Here is a 23,709-nt window from a genome sequence, read left to right on the forward strand (position 1 = left end):
CTTTGTCACTTATTTAAAATGGAACCAAACTAACTTGTTAAGAAAAATCTACTAAAATCAATTATGGTGACCATATAGAAACAGTATAATAGCTTAATCAGTAACCAACCTAATAGTATATTACAGAGTAGTTTAAAATTTCTATTAAAAGGTTTATTTCTGTACAACTCAGTGTTTGTAATGCACTACTTAAGTCCTTTTAAACCATGAGTCTTTGGTGTTTAAATGAATGGATGAATAGGATTATTTTAACCAAAATTTATTGTTGATATTTTAAGTTTTTTCTTGAGGAAGGATCATTGTGGGGAAAAAAGTAAACATCTTGTTACTTATGTCAGTGGATTAGACAGTTGTGCCTATAATCTTTTACTTCCTTTGTGTGTGTATGTGGTGTTAGGGATCAAATTCAGGCTCTCTCACTTGCTGGACAAGCAAAATACCACTATGTTGTCCCCCCAACTCTACCTATAATCTTACAAAATCTACTTTTTGTATTTTGAACACATACTTATTTGGATTTGATCTAGATGGCACTGGACAATGTGCCCAAAATGATGATATCATCATGCATAGGTAAATAGGCAAAAGTCGGGCCCACAGTCAGCATGTAGCATGAACTCCAGCAATCACACTGTCCTGGTGCAAATTCCAGCTTAACCACTACCTCATTATCATAGCCCTCTCTTAATCCATCAGATCTCTGTCCACTTTCCTGTGTTTCAGACTTAATTCATAGTAGAAGACAACATCCTTATAATTTACCCTTGTTTATAAACAATAGTTTTATTCCTTCTCTCATATGTATGTTAGTGAAAATGTCTTTGTTCTGCCTTCTCATAGAAAACACTAAGAGATGACTAGTCTATATCATTAAAGATGATTGACAATTTAAAATTTTCTTACATAAAACCAATGATGCTAATAAGCAACCTGTGAATAATGACAAGACGTTTATAGTTGAAAGCCCATAGACTTTATAAAGGATTCTCAAAATTGTACCATTCTGATAGCTGAATTGTTTCATTTGCATTAACATTGCCTATTGAATGAACTAACCTGGATAGGAAATGATAATGAGGAACTATCATTTACTGACTACATTCAAAGCCAGACATGGCCAAAGCTCCATTATTTACTCCTCCACACAGCTATGTGGGTTTGGTGTTGCTGTCCTATTTTGCACAGAAAGGTTGAGTGACTGCCACAGCAGTGAGGGTAGCCAGTGGCTTGGCCAGGTCCTGTGACTGAAGTCAGGGTTCTGTGTTGTCTCTCACAGCCTTCTCAGGCCAGACACTATCACTGTGGCATGTCCACATAACAAGACACTAGCAAGCTGGGAAAGAAGAGTTAACATACAGGAATAAGGAGAGAGCCATCAAAACTTGATAAAATGTCAAGTCCTGGAAGGAACCTTGGAGAGCTCCCACTCTGTGTTGAAGAACAGAAAAGAGATGCCCTTAAAGCTCTGCTGACTTCAGTCATCTGAACAATTAAAGCCTTATCCCCAAATCCTTTGGGATTTGCCCCCAAATCATCTTTCATTGAATTTAAACAGTTCATTCTTCAGTAGCCTCACTGGTTTGTCCCTTTAACAAAAGGACAAACAGTAGGCTCATTTCTAGTCTTCTCTCCTCACCCCTCCTAATTAGTAAAATTAAGGAGTTTTCAGTAATAATACAGTAAAGTAGGGAGAAATAGTCTCAAATATTCTTAGTTTTGCCAAGAGGAAACCAGTTGCTTAATGTTTAGGTTGAGTATGCTTGAATTTGTAGAAGTTTGCCAGACACCACCTCCCAGCCTTGTTCTGAATATGTTCTGAGCACTTGCTGAAGGCTTGAGTTTGTCTCTCTGTCCATGCTTTCCATTCTATACTTAACTACGCATTTTCTGATTATTTTCAATAGCTATGCAGAGTTTTATTACACAGTTTCTAAAATGAAATAATGGAAAGACTTTCATTGCTAAGAAAGACAACAAAAAGTCATGGTTTAGCATCCATAAAAGTACTTCATCAGTAGTGTTTATGGGATTTTCTGACATGTCAGCATAGATGGGAATCTGAGCCAGTGTTTTCTGGCCTTGCTACTGGACCTAGCTAGTACACGTATATGGTAGATTTTTTTTTATTTAATGAAAGGAGTTTAACATTAAAAAAAATAAAAAGTTGGACAGATTATATTGACAAAGCTGCCCATTACCTTTGTAGAAAGTCCCTGTCAAAAGATAAACTTTAAAGCTGGAATGCATGAAAGAGTTCCAAGATAGAATTTAAATTTAAACTGATTCCTTATAGATAAGCTTTTTAAAAATCCACCTCTTTGCTTCAAGTCAGGATTTTTAAAATAAATTTCTCCTTTAAATCTCTTGAGCGATTTTCATTTTTTGCAAGGCCGCACTGCTGGTGTCCTGGAAAAATGGAGAGTTAGAGCTTTATCAGTTGGTGCCCTGAGGTATGTGGCAAAGAAGCTAAATCCTTGAAGATTAGCAAAAAAAATGCAGCACATGGCAATAAGGGGCTTATATGACTACTAGTATTAGTTCAGGTGAAAGAAGTATTGCTTATACATAAAACTGGACAAATCCACTGACAATGTATTTTTAGTTAGCTACAAAGGAGTCTTATATTGCTGGACTTTACCTCTTTGGTGAATTGGGAAGCTTAGTAATCCACTGTAAATGCTCTTCTGCTCGCCCCAATTCTCAGCATTACTCCAAAGTGCAGTTCTTTTATTTTAACCCTTACAGGCTCATGCTGTCCCCAGATTTGGGCTCTGTGCCATTAAAAGGTGGCATTAGTCGTATTGTGTAAATAATTGAAGTCATTGTTGTTCACTTTGTCTTGAAAAGGGCATGTAAAAAATTACTTATAATTGTAGGAAGTATATTTTTATTTTGATAAACATTCAGATAAACAAAAAACTAGGAAGAAATCTTTAAACATACTTTCTATAGCTATAATATTAATGCTCTTGATAATGTTTTGCTTTTTCAAAATCTTTCAGTAATCTATTTCTCCACTTCCATGAACAGTTTCAAAATAAATCTGATTTAATGTCTTTAAGGCTAAAATTAAAGTATTGTGATGTTTGTAGGTGGGGTTACCATTTGTCCTCATTTGCCTAGGACAGTCCCAGTTTACATCTGCTTTATGGTTTTATTAATAGTTCCCTCTTTCCCCACCAGAAGTATCTCTGCTTAAATGATACATAGACACTATAATTACAGATAAAACTTTGAGCTGAGTTAGCAGAATCATTCATTAATTGAACCAGTTGATTATATCATTTAACTTTTTAATGGTCGGACTTAAGTAGACCATGTCTTGATCAAGTTGCCTTGCCAAACCATCTAAGAAGCAGCAAAAACCCAGCTAGTTTAGTTGGCTGGAAGTGATGCCAAAATTAATCCCAATTTTCATAGCCTTCCAGGAAAAAAAGAATTATTTTTCTGAGGAAAAAAAAAAGCCAAACATTTACAACTAACTTTAACCATGTTGTGAGTATATATTACTTATCTTAAGAGATCTTTGCAAGGGAAATAAATAGTTCCAAGCAGGATATCAACATTATAAGAAAAGGGACTCAAAATGTATCAGAGAGTGAAGGAGCTATATGGGAGAACAGGAGATGAGTTTGGTGTCAGCAGGTCTAGATTTAGGCCATTCATTGTCTGCCCAGTTTGTAACTGGGCAAACCACTAATTCTTCATGAGTTCTTTATTATGTAGAAATAATAAACCTGCCGCACCTGTCATAGAGAGTTGTGAAAATCAAGTCGATTAATGTATATGGAACAATTTTTTTAATACTATGCAAGTGTAGGTTACAATTGCCATGTAAGAGTAACCAGACACAAATATAAAGTACAATAGAAAAGCAGAATTTTTTAAATAAAGGAAATAGCCTTATTTTTAAAGTAAAACTTGAAGGAAAAAAAGGGCTACATGTTTTTCATAAAAGTATTGTGAACAAGAAGTTCTTGTATGTTGTTACATTGTAGGGTGTCTATAGATAACAGTAATTTACCATATCCTTCAAAGTGTTAGTAGAATGGAATCTGAAAGCTTTCACTAGAAAGAAATTATGTTTTGAGGTATGTTTAACTTGATATAAATATTATACAATAGATGTACATCTCAAAACTATGTGATACTCCATTAATGTATCCATTTTTATGTTTTTATATATCAGTTTTTAAAGAAATATCACTCATATTACCTCATTATCTATGAGAATGCTTACCTAAAATTTTTCGAATTAAAGAAGCAAGGGAGGCTGAGCACTGAGCAAGGATGGCTCACTCCTATAAGTGTAGCTACTCAGGAGGCTGAGATGGGAGAATCAGAGTTCCAAGCCAGCCAAGGCCGAAAAGCTATGAGTCTCTTACCGCCAATTGACAAGAAAAAAGGCAGAGGTAGAGATGTGAGTCAAATGGTAGAGTCCCAACCTTCAGTGGAAAAAGCCAAGCAAGAGCTTGAGATCCTGACTTCAAGTCTAGAAGTTTAGAAATTTGTTTTTTGTTTGTTTGTTTCCAGTCAAAAACATTATAATCAGCCTGACACTGGTGGCTTGTATCTGAAATCCTAGCTACTCAGAAGGCTGAGATCTGAGGATTGCGATTCAAAGCCAGCCTTCATAAGAAAGTCAATGGGACTCTTTATCTCCAGTTTCCATGAGAATCTCTATCTCCAGTTGACCACCAAAAAGCCAGAAGTGGAACTATGGCTCAAGCGTTAGACTGATAGCTTTGTGCAAAAAAAGCCTCAGGGACAGTGCCCTGAACAGACACCAAAAAAAGAAAGAAAAGAAAAAGAAAAAAATCAATCCCAGTTCTGCTGTTTGTATAATCTTAAAATGGAAAAGAAAACAAAATGGAAAGGAAAGGAAACAATGATTGCTGCATATATGACCTGTAAAACAACCCTATATGTGTACCCTATATGTTTCTTAAAAATCTAAATGAGAACATCTGGGAAATGACCAGGCACAGTACCTGGAAAGTTGCAGGTGGCTTGTAAGTCTAGTTATATTTTATGTCCTCCCACAGGAAACTAAAAGGTAAGAAAAGTATGGAAGTCTTCACAGGTCACAAAATACAAACTGGACTATTGGTTTTTAGATTTAGATATGGAATTCTTTGTTCAAAAGCAAAAATTCAGAAAGTAGTCACAAAAATCTAGCTCATGACGCACTTGTGTTACCTTCGTCTGATGAGCTTTGACCCTACAAGTTCTTGAGAAAAATCAGTTTTATAGTATACACAATTTAAGAAGTGGTTGTGAGAATGTATATAAATTTAAGATTCAGTTCATATAATGTGTGCCTAGCCATGTACAAGGTTCTGGGTTCAGTTCCAAGTACTGTATGAGGGGGGGAGAAAGATTAAGTGTTATGAGACAAAACATATACAAGATATCTACTTGAAAATGTTCAGTAGGCAAGATTATATTTTGATCTTAGTGTTTTGGACTAACAGTGTTTATCTTGAATGGGAAATTGGAAGACATGACATAGAGAAAATATTAAAATCTATAGAAATGAATGAGATCATAGGAAAATAACAACCCCCCCCCCAAAAAAAAGAACAATGGTAAAAGCACCGGACTAAATTAGGTCAGACAAAAGTAGAAGTCTTTTTGAAGAGACAGAAAGAGCAGGTGAGACCCACAGTGAACCAACACAGAGACATTAAGAAATAATTAGCATCTACAAAGATGGTTGAAGCAGAGAACAGATTGGAGTGGTTTAAGGAATGAATAAGAAATGAAGAAATAGGCACAGTAAAGTGAATAGACAGAAAATAAAGACTGAAAAGTGTGAGAGATTGTTAGTGAAAGATCAAAGAGAATGGGCTGGGAAGGTAACTCAGTGGTAGAGTGCTTGTCTTGCATGCATGAGGCCCTGGGTTCAATTCCTCAGCATCACATAAGCAGAAAAAGCCAGAAGTGGCACTGTGGTTCAAGTGGTAGAGTGCTAGACTTGAGCTGAAGAGCTGAGGGACAGCGCCCAGGCCCAGAGTTCACACCCCACTACCAGCAGGAAAAAAAGATTGAAGAGAAGATAATATTTTAAATAAAGTTTAAAAACTAGATAAAAATAATTAATAAACCACCTAAAATGAATAGAAAGATTAAAATACTGTAAATTATTAAGAAAAAAATGATTCTTAAAACTAGAAGATGTGGACTCTAGTTATCATTGTATAGTTATAGCGTGTATATTTGTAGGGAGGTGAAATAAAGAAAATCATCTGCTTCACAGCCTCAGAATCTTCACCTGTGAACTTTAAGCAAAAAGGGGAAAGGATGGGCTGGGAAGGTGGCTCAGTGGTAGAGCACTTGCCTTGCATGCCTGAGGCCCTGGGTTCGATTCCTCAGCACCACATAAGAAAAAAAGCCGGAAGTGGCGCTGTGGCTCAAGTGGTAGAGCACTAGCCTTGAGCTGAAGAGCTCAGGGACAGTGCCCAGGCCCAGAGTTCAGGCCCCACAACTGGACCAAAAAAAAAAAAAATTAAAAATTAAAAAAAAAATTAAATTAAAAAAAAAAGGGGGAAAGGAATTAGATAAAGAGGTCTTTAAAGAGAAAAAGATTTGTAATCATATTTTATGTCCACGTTCTTACATGTTACTGTGACAGACACTGGAATGTAGCAACAGATCAAACATAGTGTCTGCTCTTATCTGTGTGAACTCTAAATGGACAGATAGTATGGAGGCACAGATGAACCTGGAATTGGGTTTTAAGATTCTTTGGTATTATTCAGTGCTCTAGAGGATGAGGTTAGGTTGCTCCTGGAAGAATAAAGATTAATCCAGAAGGGGGAAAAATTAAGGGTACATTAAAGTTGAGTTGTTAATTCAACATATATTATGGAGTATACCCTACATTCTGCTACTGTTCAAGAGAATAATCACAGCAGATTCCAATGAGATGATGGACTAAAATAAAAATAAGCAAATAAAAAATAAACCTACAGGAAGAAGCAGTTAATACATATGAGAACATAGTAGATTTGATCCATGGTCAAATAGCTACATGATATATATCTTACTAGATATTAAGTAGTATTTCATTTATCCATTCCCTCTTAGAGCCAAAGCACTCTTCCATTATTATTTAATTCTTGAGCTTGAAATACATAAGTTAGTGGTTTGCAGCCAGCTGTCTGTAACTAGCAGTAGACTACCGTATGGAATATTGCAAGACCTAAACACCAACAGTGCTTGTGATGGTCCTGTACCACGAAGAAGTAGCCCCCCAAAAGCACCAATCAAATCTACACTGAAAAGCTTTGACATAAACAATAATTTTGTACTACAGAATTTTTGTTGATCCAAAATGTTGATTCTCAGGGTGCTGGTGGCTTATACCCTGTAATCCTACCTACTCAAGAGGCTGAGAGGGGCTAGGAAGATGGCTCAGTGATAGAGTGCTTGTGCCGCATGCATGAGGCCCTGGGTTTGATTCCTCAGCACCACATAAGCAGAAAAAAAGCCAGAAGTGGTGCTGTGACTCAAGTGGTATGGCACTAGCATTGAGATGAAGCGTTGAGGGATAGTACCCAGGCCCAGAGTTCAGCCCCCATGACCAACAGGGAAAAAAAAAAAAAAAAAGGTTGAGACCTGAGTTTGAAGCCAGCCTAGGCAGAAAATTCCATGAGACTCTTATCTCTAATCACAGAAAAGGCTGGAAATGGTGTTGTAGTAAGCACCCAAGCCTAGAGTTTAAGCCCCAGGACCCACAAAAAAAAAAGTGTTTATTATACTGTTAATGTCTTCAAACCAAAAAGTGTAAAGAGAACCTATAATACCATACTTAATTTTATAGTTTCTTTGTGATAGCTCAAACATTTGTGTATTCTTCAGCTTTTTCCAGCAGTCATTGTCTTCACCATAAATTCTGTCTAGGAAGTATATAGTGGGTTATTATTTTTGTTGTTATTATTTTTTACAAATCATCTTAGCTAAAACTAGAATACTACAATGCTATAATTATACTTGGCATTCCAGGTTTTTTATACAGTAAAGCAATCTTATTATGAGTTTAACATTTGTCAAGTCCCATGAATAGTTGCACTCTTATAGGAAAGCTATCATTACAGGTTTTTTCTACTTACCTAACTGATATTCTAATAACATAATCTAAACCTGAGAAATTAATTCAAACTAATAAAACAAAAATAACTACCATATTTACCTGATGTGATTCAAATCCATGGAATTTTTCATGATGTCAAGTAGCCTTCACTTGCCAAACCTGGGTTGTTTTATGTCTAGTATTTTAGACATACATGTCACCTACAAACTTGTATGAGAAGTAGAAGGTGCCATTTTTTAAGGAGGAAAAAAAATTAACTGTAATGTATTTAACTTCCACAGATAAAAGTAGAACCAGTGGTTCCAGCCCCAAGTCCAGTCATCCCCAGATTGACTCTGCGAGTTGGTGCTGGCCAAGACAAGATGTAAGTACAAATGTGGATCAATGAGACAAGGAAAACTTAACCTTCTTTTCCCTGTCCTGTTTGAGTCCTATAAAACTTCCAGTGTGAACACATAGGGTCAGGCCTTGTTTTGAGAAGTCTTTGTTCTCAGGTTTTTATTGGTCTCTTCTTCTCAGTAATGCTTTTTTTCTGTACTTAAAAACTAACCTGTGACATTGTTTCTGCCCAGTGTTTAATGTCTTGGTTATCAAAGAAATAAGTAACTATATTAGATGAACTAACTGCCATAGTTCATCCACCTAGACATTATGTTATACCTTCTCAAATACAAATTGTCTTTCAGTGTCACAGAATAAAGATTCAGCTAGTACATGTTTTATTCTATTTCTATAAAACAAGATATTGCCACAGACTTAGTGAAGCCATGGGTAATAGTAACAATGGAGAACTTACCTTCTACTCGTTTTGTTGTTGTTCTTTATTTTTAAAAAAACTAGAAATATAAATCCCATGTCCGTCTCAATTTCCACAGAACTATTTTATCAGCCTATTCTTTAAGGTAAATTAGTTGGGGTTTTTTTCTTTATTTTTGGAGAACTATTAAGGACTTTATTGTTCTTCAGTGATCCTAATAAAGTATACATATATTGACTACTTTTGTAAATCTTATTAAAAACAATTATCCTAGTAAGATTACTGTGGGTCATTTAAATGAAATTCACAAAATGAAAGTACACATTTATTTACCTTAGTTTTTCCTGGCAAGTCTGAAAGTGGAGTCCTTTATATTGCAAGCAACCAAAATTACGCAGAAAATGGGCTTATATGGCATTCCATTTCCATTCTCATTGAGTCATAAAAGTGGGAGTAAGATCCATGAATTTGTTAAAGAACAGAACATTTGCTTTGTTTTCTTGTGGTTGGTTTCCTCTCTAGTTTGTGTGGGGTTTTTTTTGTTTTTTGTTTTTTTTGGGTCCGGTCGTGGGGCCTGAACTCTGGGCCTGGGCACTGTCCCTCAGCTCTTCAGCTCAAGGCTAGCGCTCTACCACTTGAGCCACAGCGCCACTTCCGGCTTTTTTCTTTTTGCTTATGTGGTGCTGGGGAATCGAACCCAGGGCCTCATGCATGCAAGGCAAGCGTTCTACCACTGAGCCACCTTCCCAGCCCCTAGTTTGTGTGTGTTTATGTAACTGCTTCCATCCGCCCAAATGTAGTGCAGTGACAAAGGCCAACATGGTAATGAGAAGGTAGCTGAGAGCTGACATGGCTTCCAGGAGAATGCACACTCCTATAAAGACTTAAAGGAGAAAATCCAGATACCTCATATTTTTCTCACTCCATTCTATGGAAAATTTCCCATTGTTTTTGGTTGTTCTCATATAGAGATCTAGACAGTAGGGATGGCACTACCAGCATACTTAGAAAATATTAGCAAAACAAAAAAAGAAAAAATATTAGCAAAATATTTAAACTGACATCAAGTGCTGTTGGCTCACTCCTGTAATCCTAGCTGCTCAGAAGGCTGAGATCTGAGGGCTGAAGTTCAAAGCCAGCCTGGCAAGAAAGTCCTTGAGATGTTGATCTCCAATTAACTACTCAGAAAAGGCCAGAAGTGGTGCTGTTGCTCAAGTAGTAGAGCAGCTAGCCTTGAGGAAAAGACGCTCGAGGATAGCACCCAGTCCCTGAGTTCAAGTCCCAGGACTGGTGCATGTGTGCACGCGCGCATGCACGTGCACACACACACACACACAAATTTAGATTCGGCACTTTTTAAACCAGATACTTGTTCTTACTCTCTATCAATCTGACAAAAATTTGAATAAATGTGCTCATGTCTCAACCAGTAGAGCATAAAGACCAACCAAAGTAAAGTGATACCATCTCCTTGGAAATTCTGTCTGCTCTCATCTCTGTAAGGAGAAGATGCTCTTATTCATCATTTACAACCTATTACTAGTTCCTACTTCCTCAGTAGTTTATCAATACTTAATCTTAACTTCTCACATAGAAGTTTGACTTGCTCAGTCCCTTTAGAGTAATAAGGTTGAAATAGGAAGTTATATTCATTCTCTTAGCCTTTAAGCATCTTTGAATTATTCTGTCAACTATTTTTCTCCTTTTCATATATCATTCATACACCTAAGATATTGGAAGTTGTGAGAAACAGATCCTATTACTCTGGAACAAAATGCCTACTTTGAAAGAAATTGTAATAACCAGAGATTCCAGACAGATTGCCCTTGGAAGTACATTACATAAATGTTGATGTCAGCTATCTAGGTAAATAACTCACATGATAGCATTCAGAATAATGATAACATGAAGGATAATTGTTTAACAAAGGCAGATGCAAGAAAAATCCTTACAGTGATCAAAGAAATTATTTAAGTGAAGTAACACTACATTTCAAACTAAAACAAGAGAGAGTGTAAGAGAAAGAATTCCCAAGTCAAATTGTTAGAATGTTATGTAGAAAATAACTTATTCAGTAATGTACTCTTTTGAGAGGGAATTAAATCAGGTTCACTGCAGCCTTTGAAAACCCTCCCCCCCACCACTGCTTGTTTTTGTGTGACCTATAAACTAAAAGTGGATTTTGCATTTTTAAATGGTAAGTTAAAGGAATATTTCTGACATAAAATTATGTGACTTTTGAATTTCTCTGATATTTGATGATTGTAGAATAAGGACACATGGCCAATTCCATGACTGTAATAGTGGAAAAGTAGTAAAGATGCATATAAATGTACCTTTAGTTACTGTTTGTACACACTTGGGGGTGAACTAATATTCTTTTAAAGTGAAATTAATGAGCAGACTGGGATTCAAAATTGAGGGGATTCAATTAGTCCAGGGGGCAGGGATGAGTGTTTATTGCTGAAGGATAGGCAGAAAATAGAGTCCTTTGAAATTATGGGAAAAAAGAAAAAGGTTTACAAGGTTTAAATTATACCCTCTTGTTGGAAGATCTTTAAGACAATATTTGGTTTCTAGTTCTTAAATAAAGAAGCTATGTCTTCTACCCTTCATTCAGAAAGGACTTTGAGGTTAGTTTCCTCTGTTTCCTATTAATGTTCCTTGAAGCAAGATAGAGGTAACTTGTTTTTCCCTCAATTTCACATTCCTGGAACTGTTTTCTAAAGAGATCTGTGGTGCGGACAGTACCTTTCCTTGCCTTAAAATTCAAGATGTCTTTCCAAAGATCTCAAGTTCCTTTAATATGTCTTCTAGTTATGGATATCTAGAGTGCCTGTAGTCCATTTTGAAGATAAAATGAAATCCTATCCCTGAAATTATAATCTCAATACCTGTAAAATAGGAGTGTGGAAACAACATATTTAAGCTTCTTGCTGAAATATTTGTCTAGCCAGTCAATCTGGCCTTGATACCAAGGAAGAAAGTAGGCTTCAGTTTGCCCAGGAGCACTGCCTACAGCCCTGTTGGTCAGGGTCCTGGAGTCCCAAGGACCCTATGGCAGAGTACAGTGAGTGGAATGTGTATAGTGCTGAGTTCCTTTATTTTGAGCAAGTGTAGGAAGAATTGGCTAATGGCTAGCATTCATTGTTTTATTCCTTTTCACAAAGAAAATAAATGGAATAAAGTGGTAGAATGTCTTAGGCCCAGAGTCTGATAAGAGAATTGTCAAGGAAGATACGGCAGAATCTGACTACAGAATTGCCAAGTTCAAATTTATGACTACAAAGAGCAAAATTTTGCTGAAGGAGTTTTATATACAAAGACAGTTTTACATATTGGCAAAGTATTAAGAAAAATATAATGTAGGGCTGGGAAGATGGCTTAGTGGTAGAGTGCTTGCCTTGCATGCATGAGGCCCTGGGTTCGATTCCTCAGGACCACAGAAGCAGAAAAAGCCAAAGTGTCACTGTGGTTGAAGTGGTAGTGCCCTAGCCTTGAGCTGAAGAGCTGAGGGACGGTGCCCAGTCGCAGAGTTCAAGCCCCATGACTGACAAAAAAAAGAAAAGAAAAAGAAAGAGAGAGAAAGAAAGAAAGAAAGGAAGGAAGAAAGAAAAGAAAGAAAGAAAGAGAGAAAAAGAAAGAAAAGAGAGAGAAAGAAAATGTAAATTTGCAAAAAAGAAAAAAACTTTTAGGGGGAATACTGATGATCATTCTTTCTTTCACAAGTGTCTCCTCTAATACTGCCCTCTCTTTTTCTGTCTACTTTCCCATGCTTCCAATAAATGGAGAGCTCTTCGGCCCAGATATATAACTCATGCTTGGTGGTGGGGAAACACTGTATTGGGGGAAATTGAACCACTCTCCATGCTCTCAGGACCTTCCTTCCTGTGTTCCCTAAGCTCACCATGGAAGGGTGGCGAATAGAAGCCCTTTCAACTTCCCAAGGTGGTTGGCTATATTTGTTGGCCATGAATACCTAATAGTATATCTGACCAGGTGATGCATCAATTATTAATGATGCCTGTCAGAGAACAAGACTGCTCTCAATAATGTCAAAATTCCCTCTAGTAAAGTTCACAGCAGATCTTCTTTTTTCTTTTCTTTCTGTTTTTTTTGTCGGTCATGGGCCTTGAACTCTGGTCCTGAGCGCTGTCCCTCAGCTCTTCAGCTCAAGGCTAGCGTTCTACCACTTATAGCGCCACTTCCCACAGCAGACCTTCTAGTCAGCAGATTTCACTCTTTGTTCAATGTACTCAGGTTAGGTTGTGTTAGTTTTTAGGGACTGCTTTTCTGCAGACAGTGATGTTTTCTTTTTTTGCTAACATTTATTTCCAATGGCAACTGCATTGGCTCCCCAAATTCAGGAAAGTCTCATTCTTCAGTTCTCCATGGCTGAAATACTTGATGTCTTCAGCTTTTTTGCTATTGATCACAGGTTTTCCTTATGCCTTGTGGAGGGCCTTTAAATATAATTTCTAAATTATTTCAATCTATAATCTGTGAAAAACACTGCTAAAGCTTTGTTTAGAAATCTTGAAATATATAAGAGGTTTAATGTTTTGAAACAAAACATAGATACTTTGCCCCTGTGTGACCTGAACATTTTGACAATAGAAATAGAGAATAATTAAGGGCAATTACATCATTTAAAGGTCTTTCAAAGAAAATTAGCATTTAATATTTTAAAAGGTAGCCATATTTGCCGGGTGCTGGTGGCTCAAACCTGCAATCCTAGCTACTCAGGAGGCTGAGATTTGAGGATCGTGGTTCAAAGCCAGCCTGGGCACGAAAGTCCATGAGACTCTTATCTCCAGTAAACCACTCAGAATACTGGAAGTGGCTCTGTGGCTCAAGTGGTAGAATGCTTGCCTTGAGCTGTAGAGCTGAGGGACAGCACTCAAGCCCAGAGTTCAAGCCCCATGACCGACCAAAAAAAAAAGGTAGCCAGATTTAACCAAAAGACATTTAACAGTGAAAATACATAGTAGCATTTTAGTGATAAGTGTTAGTGATACATTCTTAGAGACATACTAGTAAATGGTTCTTATCTCATTTTCTGCATTTTCCTTTTTATCCTTGAAATCATTTTTTTTTCTAGTCTAAATTTATTTAGGGTAATTTCATGTGTTGACATACAATATATTAAGAAATAGAAATAAAAAAGTAAGGAAATAATCAAATGTTTGTGTATCAAATATGATTTTAACTTCCTAGCTATGAGGTTAAAAAATAAAGTGTGTTTTGTGGGGGAGGGCTGGAGACCAAATCCAGGGCCCTGTGCATGCTAAATATACATTGTACTGCTTTGCTAGATCCCTACCCCAACAGAGTATTTGAGATTGTTGCTGCTGCTGTTGTTGTTCTGTTTATTTTAGAGACAAACTTGTTATTTAGCCCATACTGGCCTCAAACTTATGAGCCTCCTAGTTTAACTTCTTCAATGCTTAAGATACATGCACCATCATGCCTGGATTAAAGTGCTTTCTTCAAAAAAAATTGTTTTAACTTGTTATTATTAGCATATTGTTATTTTTTGTTTTTATTTGGGCTCACCCTTCTTCCTTCCTTGCTTGCTTTCTAAGATAGAGTCTCACCATATTGGTGAGACTGGCCTGAATTCATGATCCTTCTGTTTCTACCTCTCTAATGCTGGGATTACAGATATGTGCTCTCTTGACATATATTAATACTACAAAATAATGGCTGGGAATGTGGCTTAGCTTAGCATGCATTATCATGACATACAATATACTAGGAAACCATGGAACCTATGTTTCTTTGGGTCTGGTTTACTTTACTTAACATGATTTTTTTTCCAAGTCTTTCCATTTCCTTACAAATGGGGCATTGTCATTCTTTCTGATGGAAGCATAGACTTCCATTTTGTGTGTGTGTGTGTGTGTGTGTGTGTGTGTGTGTGTGTGTGTGTGTGTGTGTGTGTGTGTGTACCACATTTTCTTGATCTATTCATCTACTGAGGAGCATACAGGTTGGTTCTATATCATAGCTATGGTAAATAATGCTGCGATAAACATAGTTGTGCTGGTAGCTTTAGTATAGTCTTGTTTGTAGTCATTTAGGTAAATGACCAAAAGTGAGGTTTCTTGGTCATAGGGGAGCTCTATGTTTATTCTTTTGAGGTGCCTCCATACTGCTTTCCAGAGTGGTTAAACAAGTTCACACTCCCACCAACAGTACAGTAGAATTCCCTTTGGCCACATCCCCTCCAGCATATGTTGTTAATAGATTTCTTGATTATAACCATTCTAACTAGGGTGAGGTGGAATCTCAATGTTGTTTTGATTTGTATTTCTTTTTATATTTTTATTTTTAAAGAAAATAATTGCAGGAATAATGGCCAAAAAGAAGCTTTAAGAATGACTACATTCTAGTTATGTAAATAACATTTAAATATTTTAATGACTATATTTGAATTTTAAAATAACTGATTTTTTAATGCTACTTGTCAAAGATACCAATATTTGTAAAATAATTCCCTAGCTGCTGAACATCTGGAAGAGAAATTGTGGGTTATATACATTAGTTTTGTCTTCTTATATATATTCTCAGAAATTCAGCAGTTCCAAGCCCATACATGTCAGTGATAAATCTGAACCCTCTCTGAGAGGAAACATTTTCTTTTCTTTTTTTTTGGTACATTTTTTATTGTAAAAATGCTGTACAGAGGGGTTACAGTTACAGGAGCAAGGTAATGAGTACATTTCCTATTGAGCATTGTTGCCTCCTCCTTTGTTTTCCCCCTACCATCCCTTCCCTCCCACCTCCACAACTAACAACTAACCCCCACCCCCCCACCCCACCCCGAAACATTTTCTTACTCATATCATCAGCCATTTTCTGAATTTTCAGACAAGGGGTTCTTGACTTCTTTATACTACTTTCTCAATTTTACTGACCTAGAATTATGATGAAGTCCAGATTTAATTTTTTCCCCTGTCACTTTGTAGTTTGTTCCTGAACACCAAAGATGCAGTGTGTTTAAGAGAAAAACTGGTATACTGTCAGAAAAACCAGCTTTAGGTTTGGGGAAATGCTTTTACAACACAGTAAAACAAGTGGAAAGATTATAATCAAAGCATTTCCATCTTACTTGTAAACAATTACAGCACTTCTTACATGGATGCCACATTAAAAGACTTGGGAAAATTTACTGGATTCTATTCTAATGCAATTAGAGCTAATTTTGTTCTTTAAATGAATAAAAGGTCAGCTAGTAAATCTAGCTTATCTTGAGTCCAGACTTCAATAAATTGTTTTATTTAATTTGTTGTAAAAGATCTTATCCTTAATGGGTCTAGGTCTTATTAGTTCACTTAGGTTTTAAAATATTTATGACCACCTTTTTAGATATGATTTGAATGATGGTTGGAAAGTTTCACTTTGCAGTGTTATCAAGGCCCAAGATCACTAATTGAGTGAATATAGGAAGGTACTTAAGATTTGTTATCTGGAAAAAGCTGATGTAAACCTCTAGAATTTAAATGTTCTTTAACCTGTGACAGGCAGAGATAATTTAGCTGTATCATGGTAACCTTTTGGATACTATCTGATGATTATAATTTCTCCAAACTACTCACACTTCTGGTGTTTAAAAACAATATGTACCTACTGATTAAACACACACACACACACACACACACACACACACACACACACACACACACACACACACACACACACACACACACACACACACACACACACACACACACACACACACACACACACACACACACACACACACACACACACTCTTAGACCTCCTATTGTTGTGACCACCGGAATTTTTAATTCTTTGCATTCTGTTTTTCCTGTCACTTTTTAGGGGTCTATAGTAGATTCATAAACTTACATGAAGATTTTGGATGCACAGAGTAACATTTCTTCACTGCTCCATGCCCACCTTTGTAGCTCAATATATAGATATTCAGTGTACTGTTGGACTGCCATGATTTAGAGTCTGGCAATATTTTCTTGTCACCGTGGGCCAAGGCTCAGGAAAGTCTCCACGCTGTAGGGAAGGGTGTGACATCAGCTCTTGTTTTCCATGTCTGCCTCTCTTGCCTTCTGGGGAGCTGCCCCTCTTCTCTCCTCTGAGTCTTCCTCCTCTTCCTTTTTTTCACATTTCCCTTTAGCTTAACCTCATCTTCACCAAGCTTCCTCTATATAAAGAAAAGGCTCAAAGTTCCTGTTCTCCTTCTCATTTATCAAAACTTACAGTCTTTAGGTGCAACTTCTCCAATCTTAAATCCTAAACCAAATGCATTCTGGTTTCTGCCAGAAGCTTTTCAGTAACTTCTTCCTAAGATCATTAAATGTCCACCTCCCAGATCTAGAGAACATGGCTACCACAGTATAATCCTTTATGCTGTATTGGGCCGTGTTTCCCCTGGTCTTTTTAGAACTTTTGGGTATTCTTGACTCCATACTTATTTGAGTCTATGTTATAATAAATCTCTTTTTTGTTTTTCTTTCATGGACTCCTTTTTCTTGATCCTTCTTCCTTTTTAGTCCTAGCCCATTTACTTTGTTCTTTGTCCCAAAAATGTGTCCTTATTCAGCTCATATTTCTCCCCAAGATTTATGCTAGTCCTCTTATTAGTGTTGACTCTGAACATTGATTTTAAGTATATACTCCTCTCCCTCGAAGTGTGCCTTTTCCTCACAATCTGGTATAAAAAGCAATGGGGTGGGAGTGAAGGTGCGGAAGGCACCAATGGTGTATACCTATAATCTTAGCTCCTCAGGAGACTGAGATCTGAGGATCACTGTTCAAAGCCAGCTTGGGCAGGAAAATCCAAGAAATCAAAAAGCCAGAAGGAGAGCTGTGGCTCAAGTGGTACAGTGCTAACCTTGAGCAAAGAAACTCTGGGACAGCACCAGGCCCTGAGTTCAAGCCCCAGCACCTGAAAAAAAAAAAAAACAAAAAAACAAGACAATTGGGGTTCTTTCATTAAAAAAAAAAATTGAGCAAGTACTATTAGATATGAAAGTACAAGTCTTTTTTTCCCTCATCACAAAAATAATACATAGTCACTATTTTAAAACATTAAGCTGGGCACTGGTGACTCATGCCTATAATCTTAACTACTCAGGAGGATGAGATCTGAGGGTTGTGGTTCAATGCCAGCCCTAGCAGGAAAGTCTGTGAGACTCTTTTTTTTTTTTTTTTTTTTTTTTTTTGGCGGTTGTGGGGCTTGAACTCTGGGCCTGGGTGCTGTCCCTCAGCTCTTCAGCTCAAGGCGAGCGCTCTACCACTTGAGCTACAGCGCCACTTCCGGTTTTCTGGTGGTTTATTGGAGATAGGAGTCTCATGGTCTCTCCTGCCCGGGCTGGCTTTGAACCGTGATCCTCAGATCTCAGCCTCCTGAGTAGCTAGGATTACAGGCGTGAGCCACCGGCGCCCGGCTTGTGAGACTCTTTATCTCCACTTAACCACCAGAAAACCAGAAGCGGTGTTGTGGCTCAAAGTGATAGAACAAAAAAGCTCAGGGATGGCACCCAGTCCCTAAGTTCAAGCCCCATTATCTCCTCAAAAAAAAAAAAAAATTAACTGTTAGGACCAGATACAGTGGTTCATACCTGTAATTCTGGCTATTCTAAAGTCAGCTATCAGGAGGATTCAATTTGAGGCAAGACTGGGGAAAAAGTTAATGAAATCCCATGTCAGCAATAAGCCAGAGGCTGGGAATGTGACTTAGTGGTAGAGTGCTTGCCTAGCATGCATGAAGCCCTGGGTTTGATTCCTTAGTACCACATACACAAGAAAGGCCAGAAGTGGTGCTGTGGCTCAGGTGGTAGAGTGCTAGCCTTGAGCAAAAGCTCAGGGACAGTGTCCAGGTTCTGAGTTCAAGCCCCAGGAATAATAACAAAAAGGCAGGTTTGGCTATGTGTATATGTGTGTGGCCGTGTGTGTGTGTGTGTGTGTGTGCGTGTGCATGTGCGTGTGCGCGCACCTGCACATATGAGCATGTTTCCCTTTAGTGATACTAGTGTTTGAATTCAGGGCCTTGCTTTTGCAGGTAATCTACCACTTGAGCCATACTTCCAAACCCATGATAAATACTAAATTAAAACTTGTTATCTTACTATAGAGGTATCTACAGAAGCTGGCATCCTAGTTTCTAGTGACTATAGTATAGCAATAGTATTTCCTATGTAGGAGTTGTCATGTCTAGCATTTGTTTTATAATATCTGTATTTGCTTTAAAAAAAACTCTTGACTCCAGATTTGGTAATATTAGCTGTGAATAAATGAGACAGTATGGGGCTGAGAAGGTGACTCAGTGGTAGAGTGCTTGCCTTGCATGCGTGAGGCCCTGAGTTTGATTCCTCAGCACCATATAAACAGAAAAAGCTGGACGTGCCACTGTGGCTCAAGTGGTAGAGCACTAGCCTTGAACTGAAGGGCTGAGAGACAGTGCCCAGGCTCCATGACTAAATAAAAATAAATAAGACAGTAACTGGTATGGGCCCATGAGCCAAAGTCTGAAAAATAGTACTTCTACCATATATGTAGGAACTATGTCAATGAACTGTCTGTGATACAATATGTTTATCGGATTGTAGTTTGTAATACGTATTTCATCTTAAGTATACAGTAAAGTTTATTATAATTGAAATGCCTTTAAAATTCCTTTTTTGATCTAATGAGAAATATTAATCTATGACTTGTGAATTCTGCTAAAACATAGAGGAACATAGAGATTAGTGCTATCATTTGTTTTGAACTAGGATGAACCAAATGAGTAGATCACAACTGTAAGTGGTAAACAGCCATATTATTTTTCTCCCCCTCTTACTTATTAAAATATAGAATGTCTTGCTTCTTTTTCATTGTACTACCTATTAGGCTTGTAATAAATACAAGGTAAAAATCCACATTTACTTTATAAATTTAGGCCACTCAAAGAATGTTAATCCAGTAAACTTTGCTTCTGTTTCTTTTTTTCTGGCCTTTCTAGGATATCTTATTTTTCTACAAATGTGCATATCTGTCAATCAGTACATGTACTTTAAAGAATTGCTATTATTTAATTTTAAAATAAATAGCTTGCAAATAAGGAAGATTTTTCCAGACTAATGTTTGGCCCTTTACTAATTTGTGCTCTCTGTAGCAAGCATGTTGGAATTGAAACAATTCTGAGATTACGAATCAAATGCAAGTTTCCCAGCACTGGTGGGTGAGTGCTTCAAGTGAGGGAGAGGAGGAGAGGGGGTGGTCAGGACAGGGAAGAGCCCCCGCAGAGGTACTTCAGAGTCCACCTCTCAGCGTCTTTGCCTGGTTGGTGTCCATTCCACACGGGTCTTCAGAATGGATATATGCAACTGACTCCCACTCTTCTGTTTTTTTGGCAGGCAAAGGGGTTGTTTAGTTGTTTTGTTTGTTTTATGATGCTGGGCAGGCTAAGCCTCTACCCTAGCCTTACTCCCCCATTCCCTTTTCTTGACTACCTCTCTGGCTAAGTTTGAGACTTCTTTCCCTTCTTTCCCATCATCCTGGATGTTAAAGATTAGTAGAAAACACTCAATAGATAAGAGGACCGAATCTAAAGCAGCTCTCTAAAAGTCATAATAAATCTTTTATTTCGACCTGAAAGTCTATAGTAATGTCAGAGACCTTTTCTTTCCTGCTTCTTTTTTCCATCAATGTTTTTGTTTTCCATCTCTTTCTTTTCGAATGGCCTTAACTTCAGAACAAATCTGAAGTCAGTGGAATAATTTCAAAAGCCTTTTCTTGCCTCAGCAGAATTGGAGAAAGTTTTTTTTGAGGGGGTATCTAGGTTTTGTTTCTGTGTTTGAAACTCCTCTTGTTCATGAAAGCTCCTTAAATCAAGGTAATCAAAATTATCATTTCTTAAATATTTTATAATATGTATTGTAACTAATTTATTTTTCTACAAATGTGCATATCTGTTAATCAGTACATGTACTTTAAAGAATTGCTATTATTTAATTTTAAAATAAATAGCTTGCAAATAAGGAATATCTCTCTGTGTGTTTCTCCTTTCCCCCTCTTCCCTTGACCCTACCTTGTTCTCTGTCTTCTTTGTTCTTTTTTATGTTCAATTATCCTGTCTTGATCACTGGCAATTCTTTCATATTGTCTATTGGATTTTGATACAACCTCATTTGTATTTAGTAGCTTTCCAACTACAAAATGTTCCATGTTTATCTTATGGCATAGTTCTGTATATCATATATTTGGAAATATACAATATTTCTGTTCATCTAACGAACACTGATTTAGTCAGGAATGTTTTAGGAGGGAATCACAAAATGGTGTACTAGAGATGCCCATGGCTACTGGGATTTCCTATTAGTAAGACTTCTAGGCCTTCTCGATGGACAGAAATAAGTAAACTTGAAAGGAAAAAAAATGGCAAGTTTATATTATTTCTAATTCAGATTTAACATTATTGTTATTTTGAATGTATTTCTTTAGCTTCTCTTTTTACATTACAAATCTTCAATCTTAACAGCATTATCAAAATTATTTCCTTTATTTTTGCAAGAACTGTATAAAATAGTCTGAAAATAAAAACGCCACCATTACCAAACTAGTAATAGAATGCTGGGTGATATTAAGGATTGAGATTTTTCTTTAGTGCTGCTATAAAGTTCTACTGTAGCTGTGTGAGCAACTGAAATTATTTTTTCTAGCATGATATACTTTGAGGTTTGTTCATTCTCCTTAGTTTCAATTCAGAGGCAATTTTTAAAATTTTAATTTTCTGAATATGTAAACCATTTACCTGCCTCCAAAGTTAAAACTAAATGACAAGATACATTCAGAGGTCTTGAATTCTTCACTTTCTCTATACTCTTAATACTGCTTACCCTATTGGTTGCCATTTTTATATCTTTAATTTCTCATAATTATTATATCTCTAGTTCTTGTTGATACTCTTCAGAGGAAAGAATTAGTATTTATTGAAATATGAGGGAATATGTTATTCATTGTTTATTTCAATATTACTGTCCTTCTAGATATTCTATAGATTTTGAACATTTGGCAATGGAACTATAATCATTTGGGCCTCCCACATGAAATGACAATTCTATAATGGTAATGTTTTTCTCTAATTATTTCATATAATTCATTTCATTTTTCAAGTAGGTCATGCCTACATTATTTGATGTGTACTTGGGCCATGACAAGATAAAATACTCATTTTATGAGATGGTGTAAATATTCAAGAGGCAAGCCATGAGTTTGAGGAATGAAATCCATTCACAATTGTCTTATAATTATATGAATGTTAAAATTTGAGCTGTGAGCATCACAAAAAATAAGGAATAATGAATGATTAATTAAAAGACTCAACAAAACTGATTTTCATAATTTAGGTATTTTATCAGTGTGAAATAAGGAAATGACCATATTACATTTTGGCATATTAAGTGGTGATACTCAAAAATATAATCTCTCCAAAATTAAGAATAATCATTTATATACCTAAGTTAGAAAAGTTGAATATTTGGTATATTAGTTTTCTAATATACCAAACTCAGTGATTTGAAGCAACTTTTTGCATTGGTTATTTTCAATGTAGGGTCTTGCTTTGTGACTAGCTGGCCAGCCCCTCCATCTTCCTGCTTTTGCCTCCCCCCACCCCCAATCCCCATCCCCATTTGTTGAAGTTGACAACCTTTGAGTTTTGGGAACTTTTATGCCCTGGCTTGACTTGAACCACAATTCTCTGATTTCCATCTCCCAGTAGCTAAAATTATAGGCTTGAGCCCTGGTGCCTGGCAGAACTTTCATATATATATATATATATATATATATATATATATATATATATATATATATATATATGAATAGTTTTTTTCTCCTGTGTTTTTCACCTGTGGTATTTAAAAACAGCTGTTCACTTTTAGGGGTAAATAAGTAAGCCATTGTGAGGGAACTTTTGAACTTTGTAAGCAGTTTAGTAGCCAGTAATTTGGACTTTGATAATTTAGATCACTGGTTTCATAGTGTTTGCACACAATAGCTGAATAATGAGGATCATTAAACTCCCTGTGCCAGAACATACCCAAATTGTGTTTGCCTCTAACCTTGGAGGCTCTGTTGGGCTGGGAGGCAAGGATTGGCTCTTTATTGACTTGTCAAGCTGTGAGTTTGCATTACAGCTCATGACCCAGTCTATTTGTTTCACTGCTTTGTGGTGGGGAAACAGGTAAAGAAATCCTGCTGAAAGTCCTTCCTTCTGCACGTTTGCATGAATAACACCAGTGTTAGGGCACTGTGACCAATGCCTCCAAAAGAGGTAATGTTAGCAGCATGGAGCCATTGTGGGACCCAGCTGTGGGCGGTATTGCTTTCTCTGTGAGACATTGGGCTTTCAGCAGAAAGCTCTGGAGGAGAACTTACCATGCAATTAAGTAGGAAAGAAAAAGTGATACTTTAGGGAGAAATATTCAGAGAAGCAGAACACTGTCTGCAATCAAGAACAGCAGTGAACTTGGCCAGGTGTAATTCAGAAGTGTTTTTACAGTGACCATATTAGGTTCGCTGTTGACAGTTTATCTGGCCAGGCATGAGATACCACATTAATACTATCCTGTTAGGTATTTTCTTATTATGCTAAAAATTAAGGAAATAATAAAAGGATTGCCTTTAAAACCGTATGTTCTATTACCACAAGTTACTTAGCAGCTAAGATCAAAATAACTCAAAGTCTGATGAACTATCTTTGGAACTTCCAACCAGTTGAGGAAAGCAGTTCACTTTTGGTGCCATTGTAAATCCAGTGTAATCCCTTGAAAATAAAAAGGACAGTTTGTCTTGTCAACATGTAGTATCCACTCTAATAACTTTTCCTTA

General features: G+C 36.8%; 1 protein-coding gene across 1 annotated transcript in view; it reads left to right on the forward strand.

Annotated features, from left to right (window-relative positions):
- The window catches only part of Taf3 (TATA-box binding protein associated factor 3), a 149,178-nt gene that overhangs the window by 112,896 nt on the left and 12,573 nt on the right, over positions 1-23,709 (forward strand). Inside the window, exon 4 of the mRNA XM_069990321.1 lies at positions 8,377-8,459. Coding sequence (XP_069846422.1) covers positions 8,377-8,459 — 83 coding nt within the window. The remainder of the gene's footprint in view (positions 1-8,376; positions 8,460-23,709) is intronic.

Source organism: Dipodomys merriami, unplaced genomic scaffold (assembly GCF_024711535.1).
Source record: "Dipodomys merriami isolate MVZ:Mamm:240054 unplaced genomic scaffold, mDipMer1.0.p SCAF_4, whole genome shotgun sequence".
NCBI classification, from domain to species: Eukaryota; Metazoa; Chordata; class Mammalia; order Rodentia; family Heteromyidae; genus Dipodomys; species Dipodomys merriami.